Source organism: Centropristis striata, chromosome 11 (genome assembly GCF_030273125.1).
Source record: "Centropristis striata isolate RG_2023a ecotype Rhode Island chromosome 11, C.striata_1.0, whole genome shotgun sequence".
Taxonomy (NCBI): Eukaryota; Metazoa; Chordata; class Actinopteri; order Perciformes; family Serranidae; genus Centropristis; species Centropristis striata.
The window spans coordinates 26,850,337-26,876,331 of record NC_081527.1 but is presented as its reverse complement, the minus strand read 5'-3'; the positions used below and the strand labels follow the sequence as shown (position 1 = coordinate 26,876,331).

General features: G+C 38.2%; 1 protein-coding gene across 1 annotated transcript in view; it reads left to right on the top strand.

The window, feature by feature from the left end:
- Window positions 1-25,497, top strand: part of basp1 (brain abundant, membrane attached signal protein 1) — a 67,806-nt gene extending 42,309 nt beyond the window's left edge. The window contains exon 2 of the mRNA XM_059344041.1: window positions 22,178-25,497. Within this exon, the coding sequence (XP_059200024.1) occupies window positions 22,194-22,844 (651 nt within the window). The 5' untranslated portion in view covers window positions 22,178-22,193 and the 3' untranslated portion in view covers window positions 22,845-25,497. The remainder of the gene's footprint in view (window positions 1-22,177) is intronic.
- The last annotated feature ends 498 nt before the right edge of the window (window positions 25,498-25,995 follow it).

Here is a 25,995-nt window from a genome sequence, read left to right as displayed (position 1 = left end):
GGTCCTGTACTGCTGGCTATAGCTATTGTTCCTACAGATGTTTTATTCTAAGAGGCTTTGGATTAAATGGTCCATTTGGTAAGTAAATTAATGTCACAAAACACTTTAGCTTGAAGGCTTTTATCGCTCGAACAAGGCAGTCTGGTTTCTCTGCTACCAGTAGTTCTGGAAAAGCAATATTTTCGATAAGCGGTTGTCCTGTTTAAGTAAAAAATAACCCAAAACTCAGTGTGTCCAGCTCCTCAAATGTTAATATTTGCACATTTAGTAGTCTTCTATGATAGTAAACTGAATATTTTTCCGTTTTGGTCAATTGGTTGAACCAAGGAAACATTTGTGCACACGTCAGTGGTTCTGTTAGTGTTAAAGCTTCATTTTAGCCGAAATGTTGTTTTTTATGTTTTTACTGAATGAGTACTGCAGATTTGTGGACTGGAGTGCTTGTGCTGGTTCGCCAAGACAGCAGCAGTTGTGAAAAGAAGGAAAATAACTAGAAGCAGTAATGTTTTCTCCATGCTTTGTGCAGTAGGGATAAACTCCCAGCCTTTCTTCATGCTTGCTTTGCTTTCTGTGATCAGCCTGAGGATCAGGTGTGAGGAGCTCATCAACACACACACCTGAACTCAGGACATGTAATCACAAAGCTTCAGTCGTAGATATTTGCCAGGCTGATGAATATGGATCAATACAACTTCTGTCGCTGCCTCGTCCATCAGGAACATGTTTAAAGTTAATTTGTGGTGTTCGTACAGTTCACAGAGAACTCTGAAGTCAACGTGTCTCACTGTTAAATCAATAATGTCTCATTTTAATAACATCAATACGTGTTATGTAACCAAATCTCTTACAAACACTTTTACATTGTGAATTTGCAAGTAAAATATAGACACATTAAAGCAGCTGAGATCTCTCTGGCGCGAGCAGAGTACTGTTATGATAAATTATCATTATTTATAGACCCATAGAGACATCATAAAGAAATACTTGTTCGTTTGTTCTAGGTTCTACATGTCCTCAACTTTTCAGAGGGTTTAGTTAGCAGTTTTTTTCCACCGCTAGGGTGTTTAGAATGTCAAAGTGATACGCTATATTTAGGAATATACAAAGTTAGCATCATCAAAAGCCAAATAAGTTCCACTCTGCATTTTGGGAAGAAAACGTTTGATGCTGCAGAACAATTAAAATAAGCTTTTGTAGCGTGTTTGTTTAATGTTGGTTGTGATCAAAAACGTTCTTGTTTAGTGTTGAGATGGTTAAATAATGCTGGCGATCTAACTTTTTGTTGGTTTTTTATTAGTCAATGTCCATTGAGAGAAAATTAATTGGCATGTATTTTGATTTTTTGATTATTATTTTTTCAAGCATAAACATTTGGTGGTTTAATTCCTTTAAATGTGAGTTTGATGCTTTCCTTTGTCTTATATTAAACAAACTGAATAGTTTTGGATTCTTTGGAACTGTTGGTTGGATAAAAAGTAAAAAATTCCATTTGAAGATGTCACCTTGAGCTATAGAAAATAACACAGGGCACGTTTTGATACTTTCTCACATTTTATTGAAAAAATATTTAACAAGAAAATGATTTGGCAGGTAAAATAATAATGAAAATAGCCTTGAGCAGCAGCCATGTATGAACATTTTTATTATAAAGTGATAAAAACAAAAAATGACATGTTGCATTTGTGGAAGTTCTGTCTTGCCTTCTTCTAACCATATGCTCTGTTGGCATTTACCCACTAAATTAATCAAACATCAGGGGCATGAAAGGCTACATTCAAATTTTCACAACTTCACATAATCTTTTCAAAGGGGAGTTCCTTATTTTTCCAACCTACACTGTCAAAAAAATCAGTTTGTTTCACGGTAAAAAAACCCCAATAGCTATAGTTGCCAGAACTTTACAGTAATAAATACGGTAGAACTTTTTACGGTAGAATATTACGGTAAAAATATATTGACACTGTTGACTTCACATTCAAGATTGCCATTTTATTCCATTTTTTACCGTATAAATAAAAGTATTTTCTATCAAAAGAAATGCTGTTCTGCCATATAATTGACAAGAAAAAACTGTATAAATGAAAATGCATAAATTAAAGATTTTACCATTAAATATTACAGTATATTTTTGTTAGAGATATGGTGTTTAGTACATTTAACAGTGAGAAAAAGTATTTTTACAAAAAAGAAATGCCAAAATACAGTGGTGGCTTATATATATATATATATATATATATAGATAGATAGATAGATAGATAGATAGATAGATAGATAGATAGATATTACATTAAATACATATTACAATGTATTTTACAGTGGAGGAATGTATTTTTCAAAAAATAAAAATGTAAAAAATACTGTTTTGGCTGATTTATACATTTACGTTGTTTCATTGTAACTGAAACTGAATTCAACTCATTTATCATGTTTACGTTTTTTTACAGTTTTACAGTTTTTCACCGTAAAATCTACAGACATTTTTTTACAGTGTAAACTCAGTTTGATGTGACGGTAAACTGATCACTCAGAATGTAGCGTTTTGCTTTGTGAGAAAGGTTCAGCATGTTCCCTGTTACAGTGTACAACTTTACCTCCAGCAAACAGCCATTAGACTTCATTAGATTTGTGTCACGTCGCTGCGAGCCGGGTCACGCCTGCTCACACAGCTCCTCACTGGGAGACAGACTGAAGCTGGTCCCTGAGGAGGCCGAGCCACCTGAGGCTGCTCGGCTCAACAGGTGATGAGGCTTCAGGTCGGTCGGTAACACCGCTGAATTATTCATTCTTTATAATGAATTCCGGACAGGAAGGGCACATAAGTATTGATTCAGAAATCATCAGTCTTGTCTCTAGTTAGGAGGCTGGCTGGTCCAGGATGTGATGTTTAGGACCATGTAGATACTGAACAGGTGCTTCTGACACGTTTGATCACATTAACTAACATTTATTATAGCACAGGTGATATTTAAAACCTTTATAGTCAACTTTTAAACAAGTACATTTCATTGTGAGAAGCTGCAGAATACTTTATCCTTAAGAATTCCTTTAGATTTTCCTTTAGATAAATTCCACATTCCTTTAGTCATTTGTTTTTTTCTATTTCAGCAAATACACTATTAACATGTCGTTTTTTTTGTATTTATGTCAAGGGAAAAATCAATGTTAATATCAATGAAAAACTTTTTGTTTTAATTTTTTTTCAGCCTAATTCTAATTTTAAGTTTTTATGCAAAAATTCAATTTTGTTCCTTTCATTTTTTAAATTGAATCCACTCTGAGAACATGGGGTATGTGTGAATGTGATAAAATTGAGAAAATGTCCAGCAACATTATCAATATTCATATGTTTATATTTGCATCTACACTTATGCTGCATATTATGATCATACGTCATGTTAATGCTTATATATTTCAACAGATGATACAGATATACATACTACTAAAAACATAACAAAAACAAACAACCCATAAAACATAACTTTAAAAATGTATAGTTATTTCGTTATATAAAATAAGTTTTACACACTTCTTTTCTTACTTTTTGAAAGCTGTTTTAGCACAACTTTTCTTAAACTTTAGCTTAATTAAAGTTGCAATGTCTATTTATTTTGTTCGCTTTGGCACCACCTATGATGATCAGCGATATTTCAGCTGTGTTTTTTAAATTTCACTTCCACGTTTCTGAAGTTTCATGGTCTGTTGTCTTCGCTTTTTTCTTCGTCTGTTTGCCACAGTGAGTGATTACTTGCAGAGAACGGAAAAAAATGCACGCCACTTTAAATACACGTGGGTTAAAGCACGTGTTTGTTGCATTAGCTCCGCCCACCCTCTCTGACGGACCAATCCATCACTGCTGGATGATGAAAACAGTCACAAAATGTGCGCCACTTGTGGTTTTTCCAAGGAATGTCGCCAAATATGCCCAGTTGGTGACACTGAAAATGCAAAGACTTCATCAGTCACAAACTCGATCACCACCTCATTCTGAGTATATTTAAAATAAAAATCTTTGAGATTATTATTATCAAACATAAAGATTTAGTAGTAGAAGCAGCTGAAATTTAGACTGAGCAAGTCTCAATGATTAAAAACCTAAATATGAAAGTTTAAAAATTTCTTGAACTTTCTTTAGCATCTTTTTCATGTAATATCTTCATCATTTGAGCTGAAGAACTTTCTGTAGATAACGGGCTGACGCGACCCAGTTACATCAGCAGCTGCTGATGCTGTAGCGCAGTGAATTGTGGGTATTTTTCCAAGGCTTTGACGGCACCTGTTCGATCACTTAACAGCGCCTAAAAGTCTGACCTGGATGTGTCAAACAACAAGAAAATCTCTTCAACATTTTACAGCAGAAACAAGGCCAGAGGCTTCGCTAGGCTTCACAATAAATCAGGACCGAACGACAAAGTGTTACAGGTTGCTGAGGGGAGAGCAGAAAGGTTCTTTATTATCGCTTCAACAGCTAGAACAGTTTTCAGAATCAACAAGGACGAGATGTCAGAAACATCAGAAACATCAGAGCTGAAAACTCACCTCGTTAATTAATCAGACAGGCTGTATTTTCTGCTCCGACGTGTTTACAATCAGTCCTTTTCCTACAGTCTTTATCTCTCCTGGCTCCCCATTATTCACAACTGTACAGACATTCATGACTCACACAGATTCATGCGTCTATTAAGTTTGAGCTCAGAATACTTTAACATCCTTGGTGTCAGATACACAGAAAGATACTGTGATAAACTGTCATTAGTGTTCAGCCAGTTCAGAGATGAAAAATGACACTGAGAGATAAGAAATCCTCTAAAACAAACAACAAAATCAGTTGTCTGGCATCACCTTCCAATACACTTCAATCAGCAGGTACAACCATAGACTGTATATAAATAATGGACGTAGTCACCGTGACGTCACCCATTGGTTTGTGGCCCGTTGGAATCCTCGAGTTCATCGTTACACTCGTCACCATCTTGTGTCGCCATCTTGTTTCTGATACGGGGAGCAGACCATATCTGGACTGTGGAGGAGGAGAGGGATCTGATCACTGACTACAGCCTCTCTACACCTCAACCTGACTGAGAGAAGCTGCTGCTAATTCATGTTAACATTAACTGGAGCATTAACTGGGATGTTAGTTTTGGCTAGGAAAAGACAAAAACAAAATGTATGTTACTGACCTCAGAAAACTGAGCAGCGACTCCTTGGAGTGTCTGATAGTCCAACCAAACGCTGATCAAGACATTTTTACTGAACAAAACGTTCAAATAAACTGTCATTAAGTGAAAATACAGTGAAAGGATCAAAGTTATGAGACCAAACCGCTAAACGTCCTTTTTTATATCTATATAACGTTATATATAACTTTATTGATACGTTGCCGTGGATACGCATGCTCTGCTTCTCTCCTGATGACGACTCACCTTGTTAATGACCTGTCAATCAAATGTAGCCACGGCCCAAATCATACGATTCTTTATCTTCTATTTTCTTCTAAATGGGGCCATTATTTACACTATTAACATCAAATGGTCTTGAAGAAGATTTAGTCTAAAAGTCTAAAAAAAAATCTGAGGTAATAAATCAAGTGAGAAGTTTTCTCATTTTTCACTGAAATGAATGGACAGATTTTTTTTGGAATTTTCTGTAGAATGCAGCTTAAGGCACTTCCTGGTTTGCCTCCCTGCTCAGACACGGAGGTTGCCGCCTGTCTAAAACATAAATATGAGTCATATTTTGCTGCATGTACAAATACCCTGTATTGTCATCTTTGAGGGGAGACCAGTTTGGAGTTTGCATGTTCTCCCCTTGTTAGTGTGGGTTCTCTCCGGCTCCTCCGGCTTCCTCCCACTGTTTAAAAACATGCAGCTTAGGTTTAATTGGTGACTCTAAACTGCCCGTAGGAGTGAATGAGAGTGTGAATGGTGGTTTGTCCCTGGTGATAGTTCTGAGACCTGTTCAGGGTGTTCAGATAAACAGTTAAGGTAAATGAATGAATAAACAAACTAAAAGACAATTGAGAGACAATTCATAGTACATAGTTTCAGTCCAGAACAGCCTCATTCATCTTCTCTTTAGAGTCTGTTATTGCTGTTATAGCACAGCTATTTAACAGAGTTCCAATGTAATCAATATGGGAACTGCAGAGAAATATTGTGCTTTTGTCCTAAATTATATTCTTGCTGCATTGTTTTCTTATTTTCACAGTGCATTTTTATAGCCCAGTCACCTGCAAATTATTATTATTACATTATTACAATCATATTTTCAGTTTTTTGTACATCATTTATCTGTTATGAAAATTAATGACATATTTTCAAAGTATTCAATCCAAAGCTCTGCTTTTTCCTTCTAAATAGAAACATTGGAAATGTATTTTGATAGAAACAATAACTGCTCAAACTACTGTCGACTTTCAGGCTCATTTGAAAAGTAGTTTTGGTTCAGAAATGGGAGGCGAAGACCATTTGTGGCGAGTGACTTCCCATCCAGACAAACTTGTGCCAGCTCTGCAGACATGGAGGTCATGTGAGCGTCTGAGGCGTGGAGGATTCTGCACAGTGAAATGCCACAGAATCCACAGAGATGGACGTAATCCTTTTCACTTCTCTGTTTTGTTTTGTCTGCCGTTTGGTTTCCTCTGCAGCCAACAAAGCGTTCGAAGCGATTTTGTATTCAGTAATAAACGCCTCAGTAAAAGGGCGTTCTCAAAGCGCCTCGCTGGCTTTCATCTCTGCTGAGTGCGTCCTCTGACTCGTAAGCAGCAGCTGAACACACAGCGGCTCTCTGTGGTCGCACTGCGCTGATCAATAACCATCTCCAGCCCAGGAGTTTTCTCAAGCTCCATCAATCTGAGGATTGATCCCCTAAACACCAATGAATGTGTGTGTGTGTGTGTGTGTGTGTGTTTATTTATGCCTGTGGATGTGTTTAGCATTAGCTTGAATGCATATGGCTGTGTGTGTTTGTGTGTGTGTGTGTGTGTGTGTGTGTGTGTGTGTGTGTGTGTTTAGCCTGAGGCCAGAATAAGCAGTGGGCAGTCTTTGTGTACTCTAGGTAATTAGACTGCTCTCCTGAACAAAGTGATGACTTTGTTTAGATCATTTCCTGCTTCAGTAGAAAACTCAAAACAAGTGAACAGACCCACTGCTCAAAAAATAAAGCATTTCTTAACCAATTAATATTATTTTTCCATCTTTTGTGCCAAATTTAGTGTTAAAATCAAGCAAAATAAGATTCAGATAATGACCCAAAGTTAAAATATCAATATGAAACTAACTTGTTTGTACAATAATTCCTCTATATTGCATGGATTGCATCAAATATATTTTAGGACATGGTTTCTCTTTTAACTTGGTGACGCCCTGCCTTTTCCTTTTGCGCTCATCCGCTCAAAATGTCATTAGTTTGGTTTTTAACCAAATATTTCAGTGCAAATCAAAAGCCATGTGTCAACAACATCCAGAATAGTCGCCTTCTTCTCTGGGCCGAGCTCATCTGAGATGGACTGACACAAAGTGGTCTGATGAGTCTACATTTCAAATAGTTTTGGAAAATTCCTGGACATGGTGTCCTCTGGGTTGAAGGGGAAAAGGACCGTTACCGTTAGTTACCGGCGATAAGTGGTGTGTTAGTTCCCATGGCATCATGGATAACTGTCACATCTGGGAAGGCAGCATTAATGCTGAAAGATACAAACTGGTTTTGTAGTAACATGCTGCCATCCAGTGACGTCTTTTCCAGGAATGTCCTACTTATTTCAGCAAGATGATGCAAAGAAACATTCTGCACGTCTTGCGATAACATGTCTGCAGTCCAGACCTGTCCACCATTGAAAATATGTGGCACATTATGATACAAAACTTGTTTTATTGCAATGTTTTTACTTTTCTCGGCCGGAGTTGCCCTTCCAAACCTGCAGCACACAACAGAAGATGTGTCTGCCTGTGTCATACGTGTTTTCACTGAGTGGTGATACTTCAATGCAGGTGAGGGTTGGCGCTTGGTAGAGCGTGCAGGAGGCAAGACATGATGGAAAAAGTACAATCTATCTGAAGATTTTGGTGCTGGCTCTTGCAGAAAGATGTTTCAAAATCTCATTTTCTCCAATTCAATATTCTTGTCAGCGTCTTTGCATTAATGACCTTCAAGATTCAATACTTTAATTGCCATACAACAGAAGTTGTTGGGGATTTGCTGCAGTGTGCTCTACAGTGCAACAGACAAGACAAACACCACAAAAATAGGAAGCCACAGACATAGACATAGACATAAGACATAGTACATACTTGATTCACTCATTCATTCATGGCTCGTCCCCACATAGGCAAGAGTCTAACGTGGCAAGTGACTTTAAGTTCACCCAAAGTGCAGGTTTTAAGTTCACTTCCAAAAGTCACCCTGAGATGTTTGTCTTCTTCTGGTTTTGCATCAGTCACATCATAGAAAGATCATCAATGTCATCACTCTAACTGATTTGGACATTTGTCATGTTTAGTTCCTCCAGGTAACGCTAAGACAACTTCAGGGCTGCAGTGCATGTTTTAAACAGGAATTGTATTACTTGTATTCACTGCAAGATATAAAAAATGATGTTCAGTGAATATTTGTCACATGACCGTTCGTTCGTAGAGAGGTAGCATCTTTTCATTGCAACAGAAAAGTAGGGCTTCATGGAAACAGTCTTTGTGCAGCTTCAAACATTGATTGTGCTGCTGTTTCCTGAGCTGCACAGAGATGATTGGAGCTCCACGCAGCTGGAAGCCAGTGTCGACTGCAAGTGTTTACTGTTGGACAGAAATAGCTGTAGCCGCCGGTGCTGCTGCTAGCTTCCACACAGGGGACCAGTCCTGACTTCCACTCACGGTACACTTTGTGCCTGCTGCTGTATCCTCAAATTCACCAGCAGCTTTGCGTTCCAGCTCAGGCTGGAATAAAAGAGCAGAATATGTGGTGGGAATGATGGAAGAGAATACTTTTGCATCATCTTCAGCTTGCCAGGGTTTCTGCGTTTTAAAATAGCACACTGCTGTGGGAAAATCATACAACACAATGTGAATCTCGCCTCCGAAGAACTTCGTCATGGAATCAGCGAGTTGAATATCTGAATATATAGACAACCTCCGCTGACTGTGAGCTCCCAACTCCCAGCATCCTCTGTTCCCTGCTGTTTCTTCCACCTCAGTGCAGAAAGCCGGCATGGAGGTTTTTTTTGTGCGAGTGTGTGTGTGCGTGTCTGTGTGTGTGATTGGGCCAAATTTTCTGCTCCAGTTTTCCAGCCTGTCCGCTCAGCCCCCTGCACTCTCCTGCTGCAGTTTGGTGAAACAGACTCGTCTTAAATCAGCCAGCTGGATGGCAGCAGGAGGAAGTGTTCAAGCCTGTGTTATAAATTATAGCGTTACATTTATGTTGGAAGCACACACAGCGGATACGCTACTGCTGACGACTTCACTGTGTTCCTTCACTTACCTCTGGACTTAGATGGTTTCATTTATTTAAAATGATATGTACTTGTGCAGCAATTTCACCTTACAGAAAACAGTTTCAACAATCAAGGGTTCAGCTGGGAGTTTTGTATTAGAACAGTTGTTGCAGAGACTGTGTGCTTCCTCCTGAAGTCTGGCTGTTGCATTTATATAGACCAAATAATAAAACAACCTCTGCAAACATACTATACTATTTTACAACACACCTAAAAAAAGACAGATTTGTTAACTGAAAAGACAATTTGCGGTTTAGAAAAAACAATGGAAAAAAACGTAAAAAGTCTGGCACAAAAGCCTCTCATCAAATAACAGTAAACAACCGTAAGTTATTTTACAGATAATATTTAAAAAATACTGATAATATACAGTGCATATCTGTATAATAACCAATGTTTTTTGGCAACTTTTGCTGCAGCCTTTTTTACCATTTTTTGTATGATTTTTTTCCCACATACATTTTTTGTAGGTTTACTATGAAAAAAACAACTTAATTTTACATTTAGCAATATGATGTGTATTTGTATTTCCACTAAATTCCCTGTAGTTTAACATTAAAAAGCATTAATCAACTGAGTAATACTGTTAAGAATATAACATGTCCGATTTCATTAATTTTACCTTTTATGGTAAATATTTGTAAAAGGTAATTTACCTTACTTATGCCATTTGCTCTAAAAACAACAAGAAGAAAAACCTGCAAAAGAATACAGTACATTTCTGGAAAAGACTGTGTTGCTTCCTTAAAGAAAAATGCTGAGTGGATGTTTGTCAAGATATACTTACAAGATACAACATGTGAGCAAGGCTAACTATTTCCCCTCTACTTTTAACCTTTATGCTAAGCTAGGCTAAGCACATCCTGTGTGTCCATCCATCTCTTAATACACAGTCAACAGATGGATGTCAGTCTTTGGGATGTCAGTCTTTGCATCAACTGCTCCTATGACTTCTTCTTCTTCCTACTGAAATTTCACAGGTGATTTTTTGTGAAATTTGATTATGTTATCCATAATCAAATCACTGCAGCTAATTTGTGATAATAAGCAATAAATTAGTCTCGGTGTAACAAGGATGTGCAGAGTAATAACATCAGAGCGTGATTAGTAATTGCAGGGTCGGCTGTAGAACAAATTAGCCAAGGGGCGAAACAGGTTTATAGGTTTTCACTGATGTGTGATTATAACACAGATAGACCACCAATATTCTGTTTACAGCACGTTAACTTTCAAGTGTTTTTTTGTACTTTTTGTTCAGGTATTATGCATAATTAAGCATGCATATAAACACATATTTATGTTACCGAACATCCTTGTGAAAATATGCACTTTTATTAGATTTGCTGTAGGTTTGCATGCTTTAAAACCTGAAAAACATCTATTGAGGCTTTAGAGATGTGTTACTAATCTGACAGCTGCTGTGTCATGGAGGTGAGGTGGAGCACTGACTGACTGAGCAGTGATGGAGGATAAATCTGCACCAGCCAGGCTGCAGAGAGCTGTGTTGTGTGTGCAGATCAGTTCAGTAACACTCTGATAATGTAGAATGTTTTTAAAATGGAGGTCAGTGTGACACAGGAGGTGAAACTGTGCTGCCGCCCCGGGCTCCGTTCAGAAAGGGAAACTATCTCTTCCATGGAAACTGTGTTTCCACCTAAATGTCAACAGTGCTGCTAATGCCAAGTGATGCATTCCTGATTTTTTTTGTCATTCCAGCCAAGTTTATTTTTTGGCCTGAATCACAAACAGTATCTCAGTGAGTTCACAGTCCCTGACTGACCCAAGTCCTCTAAGCCTCAAACCGGATGCATTTTCACACAGAAAAATAATTAAGGTAACCAAATTGCATCCCTAAAAACAATCAGAGAACATTCACTCTGCTCATTGGTAAGATGTCTGAAATAAAATGCAAGAAGAAGGTCCTGAAGAAGGTTCTATCTGCCAAAATATCCAAAAGGAAATATACTTTAGCCCAGATAAACCTCAATTCATTCTCCCACTAGCTGCAAGCAACTGTTGATTTTGGTCGTCCACATCTCAGAAGGCAAAGTGCGCCTGGCTACATGCAATGCTTAACTCCTACAGCAAACAAACCAGCTTGTGTGTAGTAAGAGCACAAATCTATTCTCCTGCAGGAAGAAATTAATGAGCAAATGGGGCGATGACATCTTCAGCCAGCTAACTGTTGCAGCATTCAGACCAGAATAACTTTTTATGGTTTAAGAACTTAGTTCTAAGTAAATTAAATAAATAAAAAAATAATGAGTGCATGTGGTGATGACATCATCAACTAGCTGATTAATGCAGGATGTGTTGTAATAGGCGTTTTCAGACCTGAGGGACTTCAACATAGTTCAAAGTAGCCCCCTTTATACTGTGTCCACACAGCAGAGAGTTCTAGAAGCGATTCTTAGGACGTCATGTTAAGGGACTTTTGTAGCTCCTGCTTCAGAGTACGTTCTCTCCCGGCACAAGAGGGAACCTGGTCTCACAGGAATCCGTGAAATAGCCACGGATTCGCTTAACTCAAAATCCGTGGAATAGCCACAGAATAACTCAAATTTCTGTGAAACTGACACGGATTTCGCTACAATGCAAGTTAATGACAGTCATATCCCGTGGCTATTGGTTTGTTCCAAGTCACGTGACTTTCAAGGTTTCGGCGGTCAGAACAAAAAACATGGTGGAGAGTTCTCTCATTCTTAGTGAAAAAATCAATATTTTGACTTAGTTTCTGCATAAAAATGGATTTTGATCACATTTCTAGCGAGAAATATATGTTTTATTTTCTAAATTTTCACTCAGTGAATGTACATAATCACTTTGTATGTTGGAATAGCCACGGGATATGACTGTCATTAACTTGCAAATTTGAGTGATTCCGTGGCTATTCCATGGATTTTGAGTAAAGCAAATCCGTGGCTATTTTACGGATTCCTGTGAGACCATGTTGCAAGAGGAGCCGTGAGTGGTGTAAGGGTGGTTGACTGGTCGAACACTAGCATTTAAAAAATCCTGTCAGCCATGTGAACAATAGACAGCACAAAACACAAGCAACAGCTCCAAATTAACTATTGCTATTTCTGAGGATATATGCAACAGGAGAATTTCAACATGATTGTGACTTGTTAATAGGGCCGGGACTCGATTAAAAAAATGAATCTAATTAATTAGAGGCCTTGTAATTAATTAATCGAGATTAATCGCATTTTAATCGCATAAAAATATTTGACATGAGAACAGTGAGAAGTAATTTTTTCAGATGGATTTTTAGTATACCATTGAATAATGACTGAATACATAAGCTTAAGCAACAAAAATATTGTTTATTTTTGTTCAAGTCCAACAGACCAGTGCAATTTTTGCCATTAAGTGTAGCAATACCATATTTAGAAATATAGTACATTTCAGAAATTCAGGTAGCCTATAGGTAGGTAGACCTTCTGTAAACTATAATACTTTGGTTTTTGAAGTAAAACACAATACTTTCAAGTTCATTCAGAACATTGGAAACCCTTACTATTAGAATACATCTCTAACTGTTTCAGTTATGAAAACTGATGGAAACAGCTGGAGACGTCGGGAGAAGGGAAAGTAAATCCAAACACTTCCTTCCTGAAGAAACGGCGATCGTTGTCTTCCTTCTGCAGGTAGAAGTAACTTGCTCCCACAAGTTACTTGGATCCAACTGTGTTTAATAACGCAGTAATAGCTATTTGAGGTAATAGTAACAGACTTGGCTCGTCCCGCAAGTTAAGAAAACTGTTATCTATTAAAATGGTCGCCGGCCGTGGATCTTCTTTAAACAACTGGAGGTCGTACTGAAGGGGACGAATTCTGTGCCGCTGTTGCTTTTAAAGCCACAATGACATCACCAGATCTCTCTGGTCTCGACCAATGGGGCTTGAGTTAGAATCTCTGTGCTCAGGTGACCCACATGGTCTGAGCACGGGACCCGCATTGTTTCAGGCTTTCTTTCAAACATGTAGGCCCAAAAGTCAGGTCTCAAAACTTCCATGTAGGCCTGGCCTTTGTTTGTAAGCCCATAGTGAACCCCAACAATATGTAGTTCTTAGGGGAAGTAACAGGAACTATTTTGTGGACCTAACATAAACAGAATATGTGCAGCTGTTTGGTGTCCTGACTTGGAACTACACTCACATCACTCTACACCACGACAGATCAGACTGTGATGAGTCTTCTCAAGGATGTCAGGAAAAAGAGATGCTTGCTGTTTCTTCTTTGTGCTAAGTAGTGGTGGTTGTCATCTCTGGCCATGACCGCTAGATTGTTTTTGTTATTTCTTCTGCACACGGCAAAATAGCTTCTAATGCTATTTCCCAGTAGTGAACGCTTATTTCATGCAAATGTAGTAAAATAGCTCTTCGTTGCATGATCTTCATCTGGTTCCTCCAAGCTGTAGTTGGGCTCCTGCAGCTCCGCCTGCTCCCTGATGTCCGGTTGATTTTCCGACGGACATGGAAGGGGAGTGAGCGTGTGCGGGCGGGACGGGGAGTCGGCCAGTGACAGCTTTAACCTTTAACGTGTCATGCTGGATGGCAGGGACACAGAACCTGCTTGGCCGGGCTCACCGCTGCTCTGAGGCCAGGGATTTACTGAGACCCCCGGACCTCCTGGAGACCTCCATCTGCCTGAGCAGAGGAACAGGAGAGAGGCATACAACGGACCTGCACAGAATCACAAATCATTCTGACGCAGAGGAACACAATATCTGGGAATTAACTACACATACTTCTTTAATGTTGACAGGACTCGAATATATCATCTCACAGCATGTGCAAGAAAAAATAAAAATGGTATACATTCAGCTTTAACTTTGTAGACTTCAATAAAATTAAGAATAATTAAAAAATTAAAAATTAATTCAGTTTTTAGAATTTAACATAGAATCTATTGCTAAATGTTTTTTTTAAATCGTTAAGCTTTGACTTTTGTGTTTCTGTGTTGCAAAACTTGATCTTGAGAAAAATATTTGAAGCTGCATTAACCTTTTCGGTAACACTTTACAATAACCATCATTTATAAATGGTAAACAGATAGTTTATTAAAGTTTAATCATGATTTATAAACCGTATATAGGCCATTTAGAATCGTAAATAGATAATTTAGTGATGTTGAACTATCATTTATAAATGTCAAATAGATGGTATATTAACGTAAGTTGATAGTTACTTTACCATTAACAAACAATTAAATTATAATGATAAGTTTATTAATAGTTTTGCACTCATTATAAAATTTTTAATGCCATAATGATTCATATACCTTTTCGAAATTGGTTGAAAACATTTAAAGATTAAATATGTACAGCACTTTGTAAATGGTTAATAATTGGTTTATAAACCATCTATAAACATTACTTAGTTAGTACTTACTTGGTTATTGTAAAGTGTTACCACCTTTTCTTGTGGGATTTAGCAGAAGTATATTTAATTTTTCACCATTTGAAGTGTTTTGTGCAAACAAATGAGCATTTATTTGGAGTTGACTGCTTCAGGAGATGAATGATAAAGTAAAATATTTTACTCTTTCGCTGCTAAAAGCTGCACTTTGTTCACCAGCTAATCCAGTCTGTCTGCTGTTTGGTGCTGAGCAGGTAATGTGTGCACTGGCTTTATCAGAGCTTATCTGTTGAACAGAACAGCTGCTTTTGGAAATGACCGATGAGACACTGAGACTGATCCAAAACAGGAAGATACAGGCCTTAAAACCAAAACAAAGGTGCTAAATGGTGGTCTAGCAGACTGATTGGTGAGCCACAGCTCAACGTGGAGACCTTGTACACAAAACAATTACAGCGCATTACTGGTTCAATTTTAAATGACGGTTCCCATCCATTGCGCACAGAGTTTCAGCTTCTTCCCTCTGGGCATAAGTTTACAATCCCTAGGTGTAGAACAAAAAGACACAAAAACAGTTTTGTCCCTGCAGCCATTACACTGAGGAACAAGCCATAGCTATACTTTGCACAGGTGTTTATTTATTGTTGCTTTTATGTATGTATTTACTATTTCTACATATACATTTTAACCTTTGTCTAAGTTTTTAACAACCTAAACAAGTTTTATTTTATTTTGCTGTTTTATTTAGTTTTTATTTTTATTTTTATTTTTTCTATTTTTTCTTGCTATTCGTATTTTAGTTCACATCAATATCTAAGTATAGTCTGGACCTGTAAGAACTTTTAATAATTTTAATAATAGAATCGAATTTACCTCTGGGTACAAGTAAAGTAACTTGAACGAAAAATGCTCCGTAGAGCTGAAGGGACCTGCTGAGCAAGGTTATTATAGTAAACGAAAACTAACGAAATAACAAAAAATAGAATTGAAAAAACATTTTCGTTAACTGAAATAAAAATAAAAAATTGAGTTTTTTAAAAAACGATAACTAACTGAAACTGTATTTTGTGGTAACAAAATTAACTAAAACTAACTAAAATTATAGTGAAAATGTCTTTAGTTTTCGTTTTTGTCAACTTTTTTTTCATACGTAAACCTTTTTGGTTGATATGAAATCTATTTCATCTATCTGGTTTTATGACTTAATAAACTTATTGGCGCTGAGATGGATCAGACAAAGGAAATAAAGGAAACATTTATTTTGACTTTTTTTAATCTGGCACCCAACAAATACCCCATTACAAAAAAACTAAAACTAACACTAAAACTAATAAAAACTAAACTAAAACTAAGCATTTTCCCCCCAAAATAAAAACTAATAAAAACTAGCAACAAGAATCAAACTAGCACAGTCTGACCCATTGTTATCAGCCAAATATTCATTACTGCAGCTTTAATCATTTATAGTATAATTAGAAAGAAGAAAGAAGAGGCTCCAGCTGAGAGAAAAAGATAGTGAAGATGCATCCTCAGACTGAAACAGAAAGAGAAAAACAATCCCAGGAGAGAAAGATGATTTTAGACATGCCAAAGAAAATAGGATAAGAGACAGAGAGGCTGCAGAGCGGAGAGGAGGAGAAGCAATTCAGAGGGCTGAAATTACACACTGAGGACAGAAAAACACTGCAGGTGAAGCAGACGAGAGCAAAGATATGGAGAGGAGGGGAGGCCGGCGTGATGATGGAGGGAGCATTGCAGAGAGAAGAAAGTGCGAGGCGGGTAGACGGGGAAAAGAAAGCAGAGGCGAGTGGTGGCGTGGACGTATGGGCGTGACTGATGATGAGCTCGGCCCTCTGCTCCAACAGGGAATTCTGCTCATCTTAAACCACTTTGCCACTTTTTTCCACTCGCCAGACACAAATCTGATTGTCGATTAATAATGTTGTATAAATACTTCTTGGCTGAGCGCCGCTGTTGAGTGATCAATCATGTGTTTTGTTAGCTCAGCAGCTTGCCGGGCTGAGCGATTGGAGAATCAGTGGTTAGGGAGGCAACTGCTGAACACGGTGGAAAAAAACAGGAGAAAAAGTGCAGGTGGTGTTAATCTAGTGCGTGTGCACTCTCAGGAAAAATAAATGGACCTTAGAAAGATGCACTGAGTTTCCACTAAGGTCTGTAGAGATTGATTAAAAAATACAGGGCAAGGGCAGAATCCTGAAAGGAGTTCAGTGTGTAAAATTTACTACCTCATCAAGAAACTCCTTCAATCAGTTGTGTGTTCCAGAAGAAATCATATAGCTTTTTCATCTATCGTTAAGTTTTGGTTAAGTTTGGGAAACTAACTGCATGGTTAAGGTTGTTTGGAGCTAAAAAAAAAATGCTAACATTACCTATTGGTTGGAAATATTACGTGAAAATATTAACCCTGAAGTGTGTAAAATTTACTACCTCATCAAGAAACTCTTTAAATCACAAAAAAGTTGTTTGTCAGTGTCTTCCAGAAGAAATCATATAGCTTTTTCATCTATCGTTAAGTTTTGGTTAAGTTTGGGAAACTAACTGCATGGTTAAGGTTGTTTAGAGCTAAAAAAAAAAACGCCAACATTACCTGTTGGTTGGAGATATTACGTAAAAATATTAACCCTGAAAATACGTGTTTTTTGTAGGGCCAGAAATGAACACCAGCAATTAAAAAGTTTTCTTTAAGAAATTGCCAAAGATACACTGTTCATCATAGAAAGAAACTGCATTATCATCTGAATTTGAACTTTCTGTTACAAATGATTCCGTTATAAAAAGTGACCAAAACAAAGCTGAAAATGTTGATATTTCTGTCAGAATCACTTTCACATGTGTCAATTAAAACGTGTCCAAAAACAAAGCGTTTGCACTAACCAGATCCAATATGATCCAATATACAATATGTGGAGAAAACTGTTTTTTCAACATTCAGGACACTCGAGAGCACTTGGAAATGTGTTTATATATAAATTTAATTTTATTCCAATTTAAGTTTTTATTTTATTTCTGCCATTCTAACTGCACAAAGACATGTTTGAGTTGTTCCCACATTAGCCTTGATTGTTCTCATTCCATAGAGCTGCAGGACTTATGGATTTATATAGATTTTATATATTGCAGTGAAAAACATGGACACAGAGAGTAAATGTAAAAATAGCAAAAAATTTAAAAAAACTTTGTAACTGCTCGTTGGGGCTCAGAGGGTTAACTAATAGTTCAAACAGAAGAATAAGAGATTTCAAAAATAGCAGATCAACCTTGGTTGGTGAACAAAAAGTGATTTCACAGTGATTGAGATCAGGGATTTACATGGATAGAATATTAGCTTTTTAAAGCTGTATCATCACTACTGGGCTTATTTTAAAGCCCTTTAAATACAGTTTTCACCTAATTTTCAGTCACTTTGGGTAGTTACCACTGATACCATTGTCCACATGAAGTGATGCTGGAAGTTCACAGCAGGCAGATCAGACTTCCTTTTGTGCCTCCCTGACTGCAGTTTGCAGGTTAAATTAAGTCTTTTGTGCGACCCAGAACATTTTCTCCAGGTTGTCTGGGCCCTGCCCCAGCTCTTCAAACACTAAAACCACACGCCCAGCAGCGAGAAAGCGTGCCTTTGGTTGAAAGTGGCCATTGTCTGCTCAGATGATTGTGAGTCATTGTACTGGCAGCACAAGCCGGGAGTCAAATGATGTGATGTAGCGGAGAGACCTCCATTGTGGCTCGTATAAAGCTGCGGCAGGAGCGGCGGCCCTGGCAGATACCGAACGCTGGATGTTTCAGGGGAGTTTTGCATGAATAGTGGAGTAATTCAGTCAGTGGCGACGAGCTGATTAGCATTTTGAGTGGATTCACCGCCGGCTCTGTCCCATTCACACAGGGCCGATCTGTGAGTGGCCAGCAGAAGCTCTCAGTGGTCGGGTTTGTTTGGGAGGAAAAGGTCACGTCTGCTTTCAGAGTCACAGATTTCACATTCACAGACGGACAAATAGATGATTATGGTGACAACAGACATACAAATGAGGAAGAATCTCAAGGTGTTATGAGGTTAGTCCGTCAGAAATAAGTAATTTTTGTGTGCTGATTTTTTTCATTTACACCATTTTCACTTGTTTAACGTTGTTTTAGCCAATCACAATGGCATTTTTAAACAGATTTTTTTTATGGCAAAACTATTTTTTGGGCCATGTTTTAAATATTTTTACTCTGTGCTGCACAATTACAAGGTGCCGTGCATACTAGGGAATTCATTTTTTTAGCATGTTAACCCTGAGATTGGAAAAAAAGGAATTATTCAAGTTCAAGTGCTCACACCTTTGGAATTCATTTTTGGTGGGAAAAACACATAAGTGACAGGAAGAAAACCATGAAGGATGTGTTATATGTGGGAAGAAGGCAAGACAAGGCAGGTGCTTTATAGATTACATAATTGGACTGAAATAATTTTGACTAGAAGTAACAACACCCTGCCTCCTTTTGTGTTTGTTTACTCTGAGAATGGAAAAAACAAATTCCAGCTCTTTTTATCGCTCATATCTTTAGAACATATTTTAAACATAGGACCCGTGAAGAATGACACTGTAATGAAAACTCAAACATGCAAAAGCAAAAAAACATTTATTGATATGTAAATTACATTTTTTACTTCCCAAAATTTCACATTTGAGAAACTGAGCAAGTTATCTGGACAAAACAAAAAGACAGGATAGATTCTTTACAAGTAACATAATTTAAACTTAAATGGGAAAAGACAAAAAGAACCATTTAGAATTGCATAACAACAAAATGAAACAAAAAAGCTCTTTAAAAAAATCAACCCAGCCTCGTAAAAATGACACACAACCGGCCTAAAATCTCAATTACATTTAGAGGAAAATTTATTTTCTCCCAGATTACAGTTTTAAACACATGGTTAATGTTGTGAATTAAACATTACTTGGTAAGGTTTAGGATAAGAGCATTGTTAGAGTAAATATGTTTGTAAGTTAACTTAAAGTCCTGTGTTTATTTGACTGATCCACCCACCCCGACCTCTTCCTACAGGATTTGTTAACATTTTGAGCAATTTTGGAACATTATCACTATTGTCCCATGAACCTCTGCATGTGTAGGTGAATGAATGAAAGATTTTGAAATTTTCTGTCACTTTGAGTGTTTAGATGTGGCTTTTGATCAATGACTGGATTTTTTTTTAAATGACAACATGAGCTCTGAGTTGGCTCTTTGTGTTCTTTGAGTGAATCTAAGATTATTGACTTTTTAGGCAGAGTAAATGAATGTCAACACAGTTTAATGGTTGCAGATCTTTCATTTAATTTCATTTGTTCTGTTTTGGGGTCTTTTTCTACAGTGATTGCAGCAGTAAGAGGCGGAATTGAAAACAAACAGCACATTTTCCTAATGAGCGAAGTGGACTGCCAAGTTGTCTTTGGCAAATTTTAATTATCAACATACAGACTTCATATTTCAAACAACAAATTGTGCCGTTCTATCGAGTCTGTGCTCCTAATAAGGCTGATTTGTTGTGGTGCTGAAGTCCTCTCCCCCATCGAGCAGACAGATGGTGATAGCCATGAAAAAATGCTTCAACTGAAAAAGTGAGCCAGGAATCTGCAGGTGTGTGTGTGTGGGTGTGTGGGTGTGTTGAGCCTGCCTCCACACAATGCTCTCTACCTGCACAGTGACTGTTTAAATCACATGGAGCTGTAGATTCAGTTTACTAATAAAACATGTTCTTTGCTGATGATACGCTGTTTTACATGCTGCACACTTTCTTCAAGCTACTAGCTTGGTCATGTTTTTTTAAAATACTTAGGTATTTTAGTCAGCCAACTCATGTAATGGGATTAATTTTAATGGATCATCTCACCCTAATTACATAGAAAAGCATAGATTTGTCTATTACCCACAGTTGAATAAATTGAGCAAAATATTTGATTTTGAAAACAGATGTTTATGTTGAATCATTTCATGCCCAGAAGCAAGAATCAATTCATCTTCATTTCAATGTGTTGGGGCATTGGAATACTGTTTAAATAAAAAGGAACGCATCAAATTTGGAATAATATGGTGGTATAAATATTAACAAGTAAAACAAAACTTTTCCAGTTTGATCAGATTTATTGTCTTTATACTGTTTTTCAGTTGAATACAAATGCAAATCATAGCATTCTCTCTTTATTGAGTTTTTCATAGCCTCCCTAGTTTTTTGGAATTGTTGCAGATAAGGCAGATATGCAAATAATGTGTTTGGCATCAAAGCTCTGACATTGTTACTTTCCACTTGACTTTACAAACCACCAGGAGAGAGGAGATTGGGGAGTGATGATCAAGACTTCACCCCAAATATCACATTCTACAGGGACACAAAATATTATGTTGCACAGTTTTAAAAAAACAAACATTTACATGTAAAGTTACATGTATTAAAAAAAAAAATAGTACTATCTCTGTAACATGTGAAGCCCTTTACATTAAAAGCTGTTTAACAGGAGAGTTGTCTCAGAAACAGATATTTTAATTTCCTCTTGCTCTCGGCGTATCAGCTGTGGAAGCACTATTTTTGCATTTTTAATGAGAAGTTCTTGATCTGAGAAAATGAGACTCTGTAGTCCAGGATGATGGAATATACATGATGAGGTTTGTCTCTTGCATTTCTGCTGCAAAGGCTGCAACATTCTTCTCAAGATGAACATAACAGATTCCAACTATTGTTACTGTTCTTGTTCAGCTTTTGTCTCTGTAGCATTTGAACTCTCAGCACAGTTTCCTTTGCTCATGTTTAAATCAGCGCTGGCTGCTCTGAGAGAGGAAAGCAACCCGCTGAGAGGCTCTCTGAGGAGCATGTGTTTCAGCTGGAGATAATTAATCAAAAATGCAATATGGGAGCTGTTGTTCCATAAATGCGTGGCTACTGCATATCATTTCTACAAGCATTTTCTTCTTCTTTTTCTTATGAAAACTTGTGCAGAGATGTCAGATTAGGCACTTGATGTCTTGTACAAAGGAGTCTGTGCACTCAGAGGCTGCTGGTGCAATAAATCGATTCATTTTTACTACAAAGACAGGCTGCTCTTCATCAAAACCGGTTTCTAAAGAGGAGCTATGCTTAAAGTATCATTCACTCAGACATTTGTGGTGATTTTTTCTTTTATTTCCATCTGGACCTGTCGATGTGCTTGAGACTTAATTTGTTGTGGTTTGTGTTCACATTCGGCCCGATGTTTGGTTCGTTTTATAGAATGTGCTTCTTCTCAATGAATGAATTCACTTTCCTATAATACTAAAATGTATCTACTTTTCCCTTTTGTTTCAGAAGCCAGAGATCCAAAATGGGAGGCAAGCTCAGCAAAAAGAAGAAGGGATACAACGTAAATGATGACAAGGCCAAAGACAAGGATGCCAAAGCAGAGGGGGCCTCTGCCGAGGAGAGCGAAGCACCGAAAGACAACAAAGACGAGGCGCCTGCTGCCACCGACACCAAGGAGGTAGCGAATGACACGGCGGCCAAGGAGGCGCCGGCAGCCGACGCTGCAGCGCCTAAAGAGGAGGAAAAGAATGCAACTCCCGCCGCAAAGGAACCCGAGAAACCTGCCGCCAACGCTGAGCCGAAAACAGAGGTAGCTAAGAGCGCTGAGCCCGCCAAGGCCGAAGAGAAACCAGCTCCCCCCGCCCCGGCCAAAGAGTCGGCCCCTGCCGCCAAGGAGCCCGAGGCCAAGGCCGCAGCACCTGCCCCGGCAGCCGAGAGTAAAGATGAGGCCGACGCCAAAAAGACTGAGGCCCCCGCGGCACCAGCAGCCAAAGCCGAGGCGGTCCCCGCTGCCTCCCCTGACCCCAAGCCCACAGAGGCAGCGGCCCCCGCGCCAGCAAAAGAGGCCGCTGCCGCAGCCCCTAGTTCAACACCAGCCGCCGAGCCTCCCGCCAAGGAGGCGAACGCCACAGAGGCACCAAGCAAGGATCAAACCGTAGCAGTTCAAGATTAATGGACAGCTTCTTTTCGGAAATGAAAAAAAAGAAAGTACCTAACTCAACGACGATGAAGATTAAAAAAAATGAAAATGAAATTAACTAGCCCACCCATATTATGATAATAACAATAGTAATAATAATTGTAATGATAATGATTTGTTGATTGAGGAGGACTGGAGCAACCACCTGGAGAAGTTTCCCACCGCTGCAGATGATTATTGCTATTATTATTGTTATATTTTATTCTATTTTTTTCTGCTGTAGTATTTGAACTTTGATACGAGTCTTTGTCGGCCATACGCCTCGCCATCCCACCTCCATCTTCCTCCTCTCCTTCATACGTCAAGACATTAAACCTGACTCCATCTCAGCTCTCAGCAGGCCTGCACTCAAACACTCACCTGCAGCCTCCGCTCTGAGGATCGCACTGGATCAAAATTTGGGAGACGTGGGACTGAGGGAAGGAGGGGTTTGAGAAATCACTTTACCAGCTGGACTTCCACTGAATCTGTCCACTCTTCAGCTCTCCCTCTTCCTCTCATCCTCCTCTTCAGAGTTGTGGTCATGTCCTTTTTCCAACCCATCCTCCCCCCGCCACAGCTTTTTGGTATTGTTGAGTTGTGTTGCTACCCATTTCCCTCCTGGGGTCATACGCCACTCTCTCTACATGGCAATACCTGATTAAAAACACAAGTTTAAATCCATTTTGAGGACTGAGAACACTCAGACTTTCTAAGACATTTCGGAGGTTGAAAAAGGGCCGACTTTGCAGAGCAAAACACATTCTTAGACGTATAAAACAGTCGTAGGAATTTTTCAGATAAACTTCTAGATTTTGTACTGAAACCCTTAGGTATATTGTACTGTAAGTGAACTAAGTGGTTTTTTAACATTTGTAATACACTTATAAAATCTGCAAAGCCTCACTGAAAAGATCTCCCCAGTGTTCTTAGAAAGCCTGATGGAAATCTCTGATGAACCCCCCTTTCAAATCTGATGACAAATTATTACATCTGCTGCTGACCTGGGTGAGATAAACTTTACAATCACGTCCGAGAGTTAGTTCGATCCCACTTAGATACCAAGGTGGTGACGTTTACTGCATCAGGAGTTCAAATCTTCTCTGTGATTGTCTTCAGTTTCTGGAAAAATAACTCAAATCCTCCCATTATTTAAATAAAAGTAGACATACTTTGATATACAGTAAGTAAAAGTTTCCACATTCTACTTAATATACAAAATATACTTAAAAATAAAAGTGTATTGTTAAAGTATATTTATACAGTGGACAGTGATGGAAAGTGTTATTGCTTTTTTAAAGAAAATCACAAAAGGACAAGAACCCCTCACCCCACCACCACCACAAAATGCACATTTCTGAGATTGAGGAAGAAATATAATTATGGGTAAAGTATTTTAATTAAACACCTCAACCAGTAGATCCATTTAAAATTGGTATATAGAATAAATATTTGATGATTTTAGGAGAAACATCAGTGAAGCTGTGCGTCCTTTGGAGCAAACCTCACCAGTTTGGTACCTGAGCAGGTGAAAGACGAGACGTTGGGTCGATCTGGACGATCCGAGTCATCTGCAACCTATTTAATCTACGATGGTCCACGATCCTTTGGCAGCCGCATGCCATGCTATCATTATGGGATGGAAAAGCCTTGCACATGAAAAGGGAGCTTCTGATTTTCTCATTTTCATCCTTCATGCATTTTCCTTTTCCTTTTACAGAAATATATATATTACGTATGCAAACGTGTATGCAGCGGTGGAAGAAAAGTTACTCCTGTTACTCTGAGTAAACACAGTATTAATGTGGAGAAATCTCCATGTATGTGTCATTTTAGTTAAAAAGTATCAGAAGTAAAACTACTGATAGTGACAAAGAAAGTTTTTAGGATTGTCGAACTTCAGACTCGGCAGAAAGGAAGGAAGCTTTTACCTGAGCTTTAAAAAAAAAGGAAAGAGGAAAAAGAAAGAGGAGAAGAAGGAAGGAAAAGACAAGAAATATCTGATTTAATGGAATTCTATATTCTCCAAATAAGTTGTCAGGTATATAAAGTGCAGTAAATATTGCAAAACTTTCCCTCTGATGTGTAGTACACTACTTATTTTTGGAGTTTAAAACAATCCACTGGTTTACCAGCACCTCAGAATTGTCCCCAGCGTCAGTACTTGAGTTAACATGTTTTTCCTAATTTCCACCTTTGCATATATGTAGATATATATATGTATATATTTGTTCATCTCAGCCATCCATCGGCCAACTTTTCAGTTCCATCAAGTGACACGCAGCGTGTTCCTCGCAGCACTCGTCAAACTGTAGCAGAAACAAACACTCGAGGAGCGCTGTGGGTCACTCGCCTCTGTTTTTCTTCCTCCCTTGACTCAGTAAATTGCATGTCCGTGGTTGGGTGAACCTGTAGTCCTGTCTTTTTGGTCAAGTGGAAAAAAAAAATTAATTTCTCAGTCTGCATCCATGGCAACTACAGTTGATATTTTCATCCCATGTCTCACCACTTACTGCTATTTCAACACCACACGTTCATCCAAAAACAAAAACAAAAAGATGATATGGTAATTGATGCATTCAAAATTATATGTACTTGTATAAATGGTGCAACAGTAATAAAATGTAAGAAATTGACTGAAACTCGAGGACTTGTGCACGTCCACTTCTTTTCACACACTCACAAGTTAACTGGTTCAAAGCATTAGGTGCCATTCTGTTTTTTTTAATGTCAATAAATCCAATATAAAGACAAAAACAATGTGTTAGTCCATCTCTCAGTACTTTCTGACTTCCTGTCTGGTGCTCGCAGCTCATTGGCTCCTACTGATTACATGTATCTTAAAAAAAGAAGGAAAAAAAGAGTAATTTTCTTGAAAAAGCTGGTAACTGTCATCATGCATGCCTTTTTTGGGACTATTTTCAGAGGTAGATTAATCCACATTTGCTGCTCAAGTGGTATTCCCTGCAGCAGAATGGCTGTTTGCTTCCAGAAAACACACTCAGACAAACAAATGGTAAATGGACCTGCACTTATATAGCGATTTTCTAGTCACTTTGTGAACACTCAAAGCACTTTACACTACAGACTGCGCTCATTCACCCATTCACACACACACATTCATACTGGTGGCAGAGGCTACCCT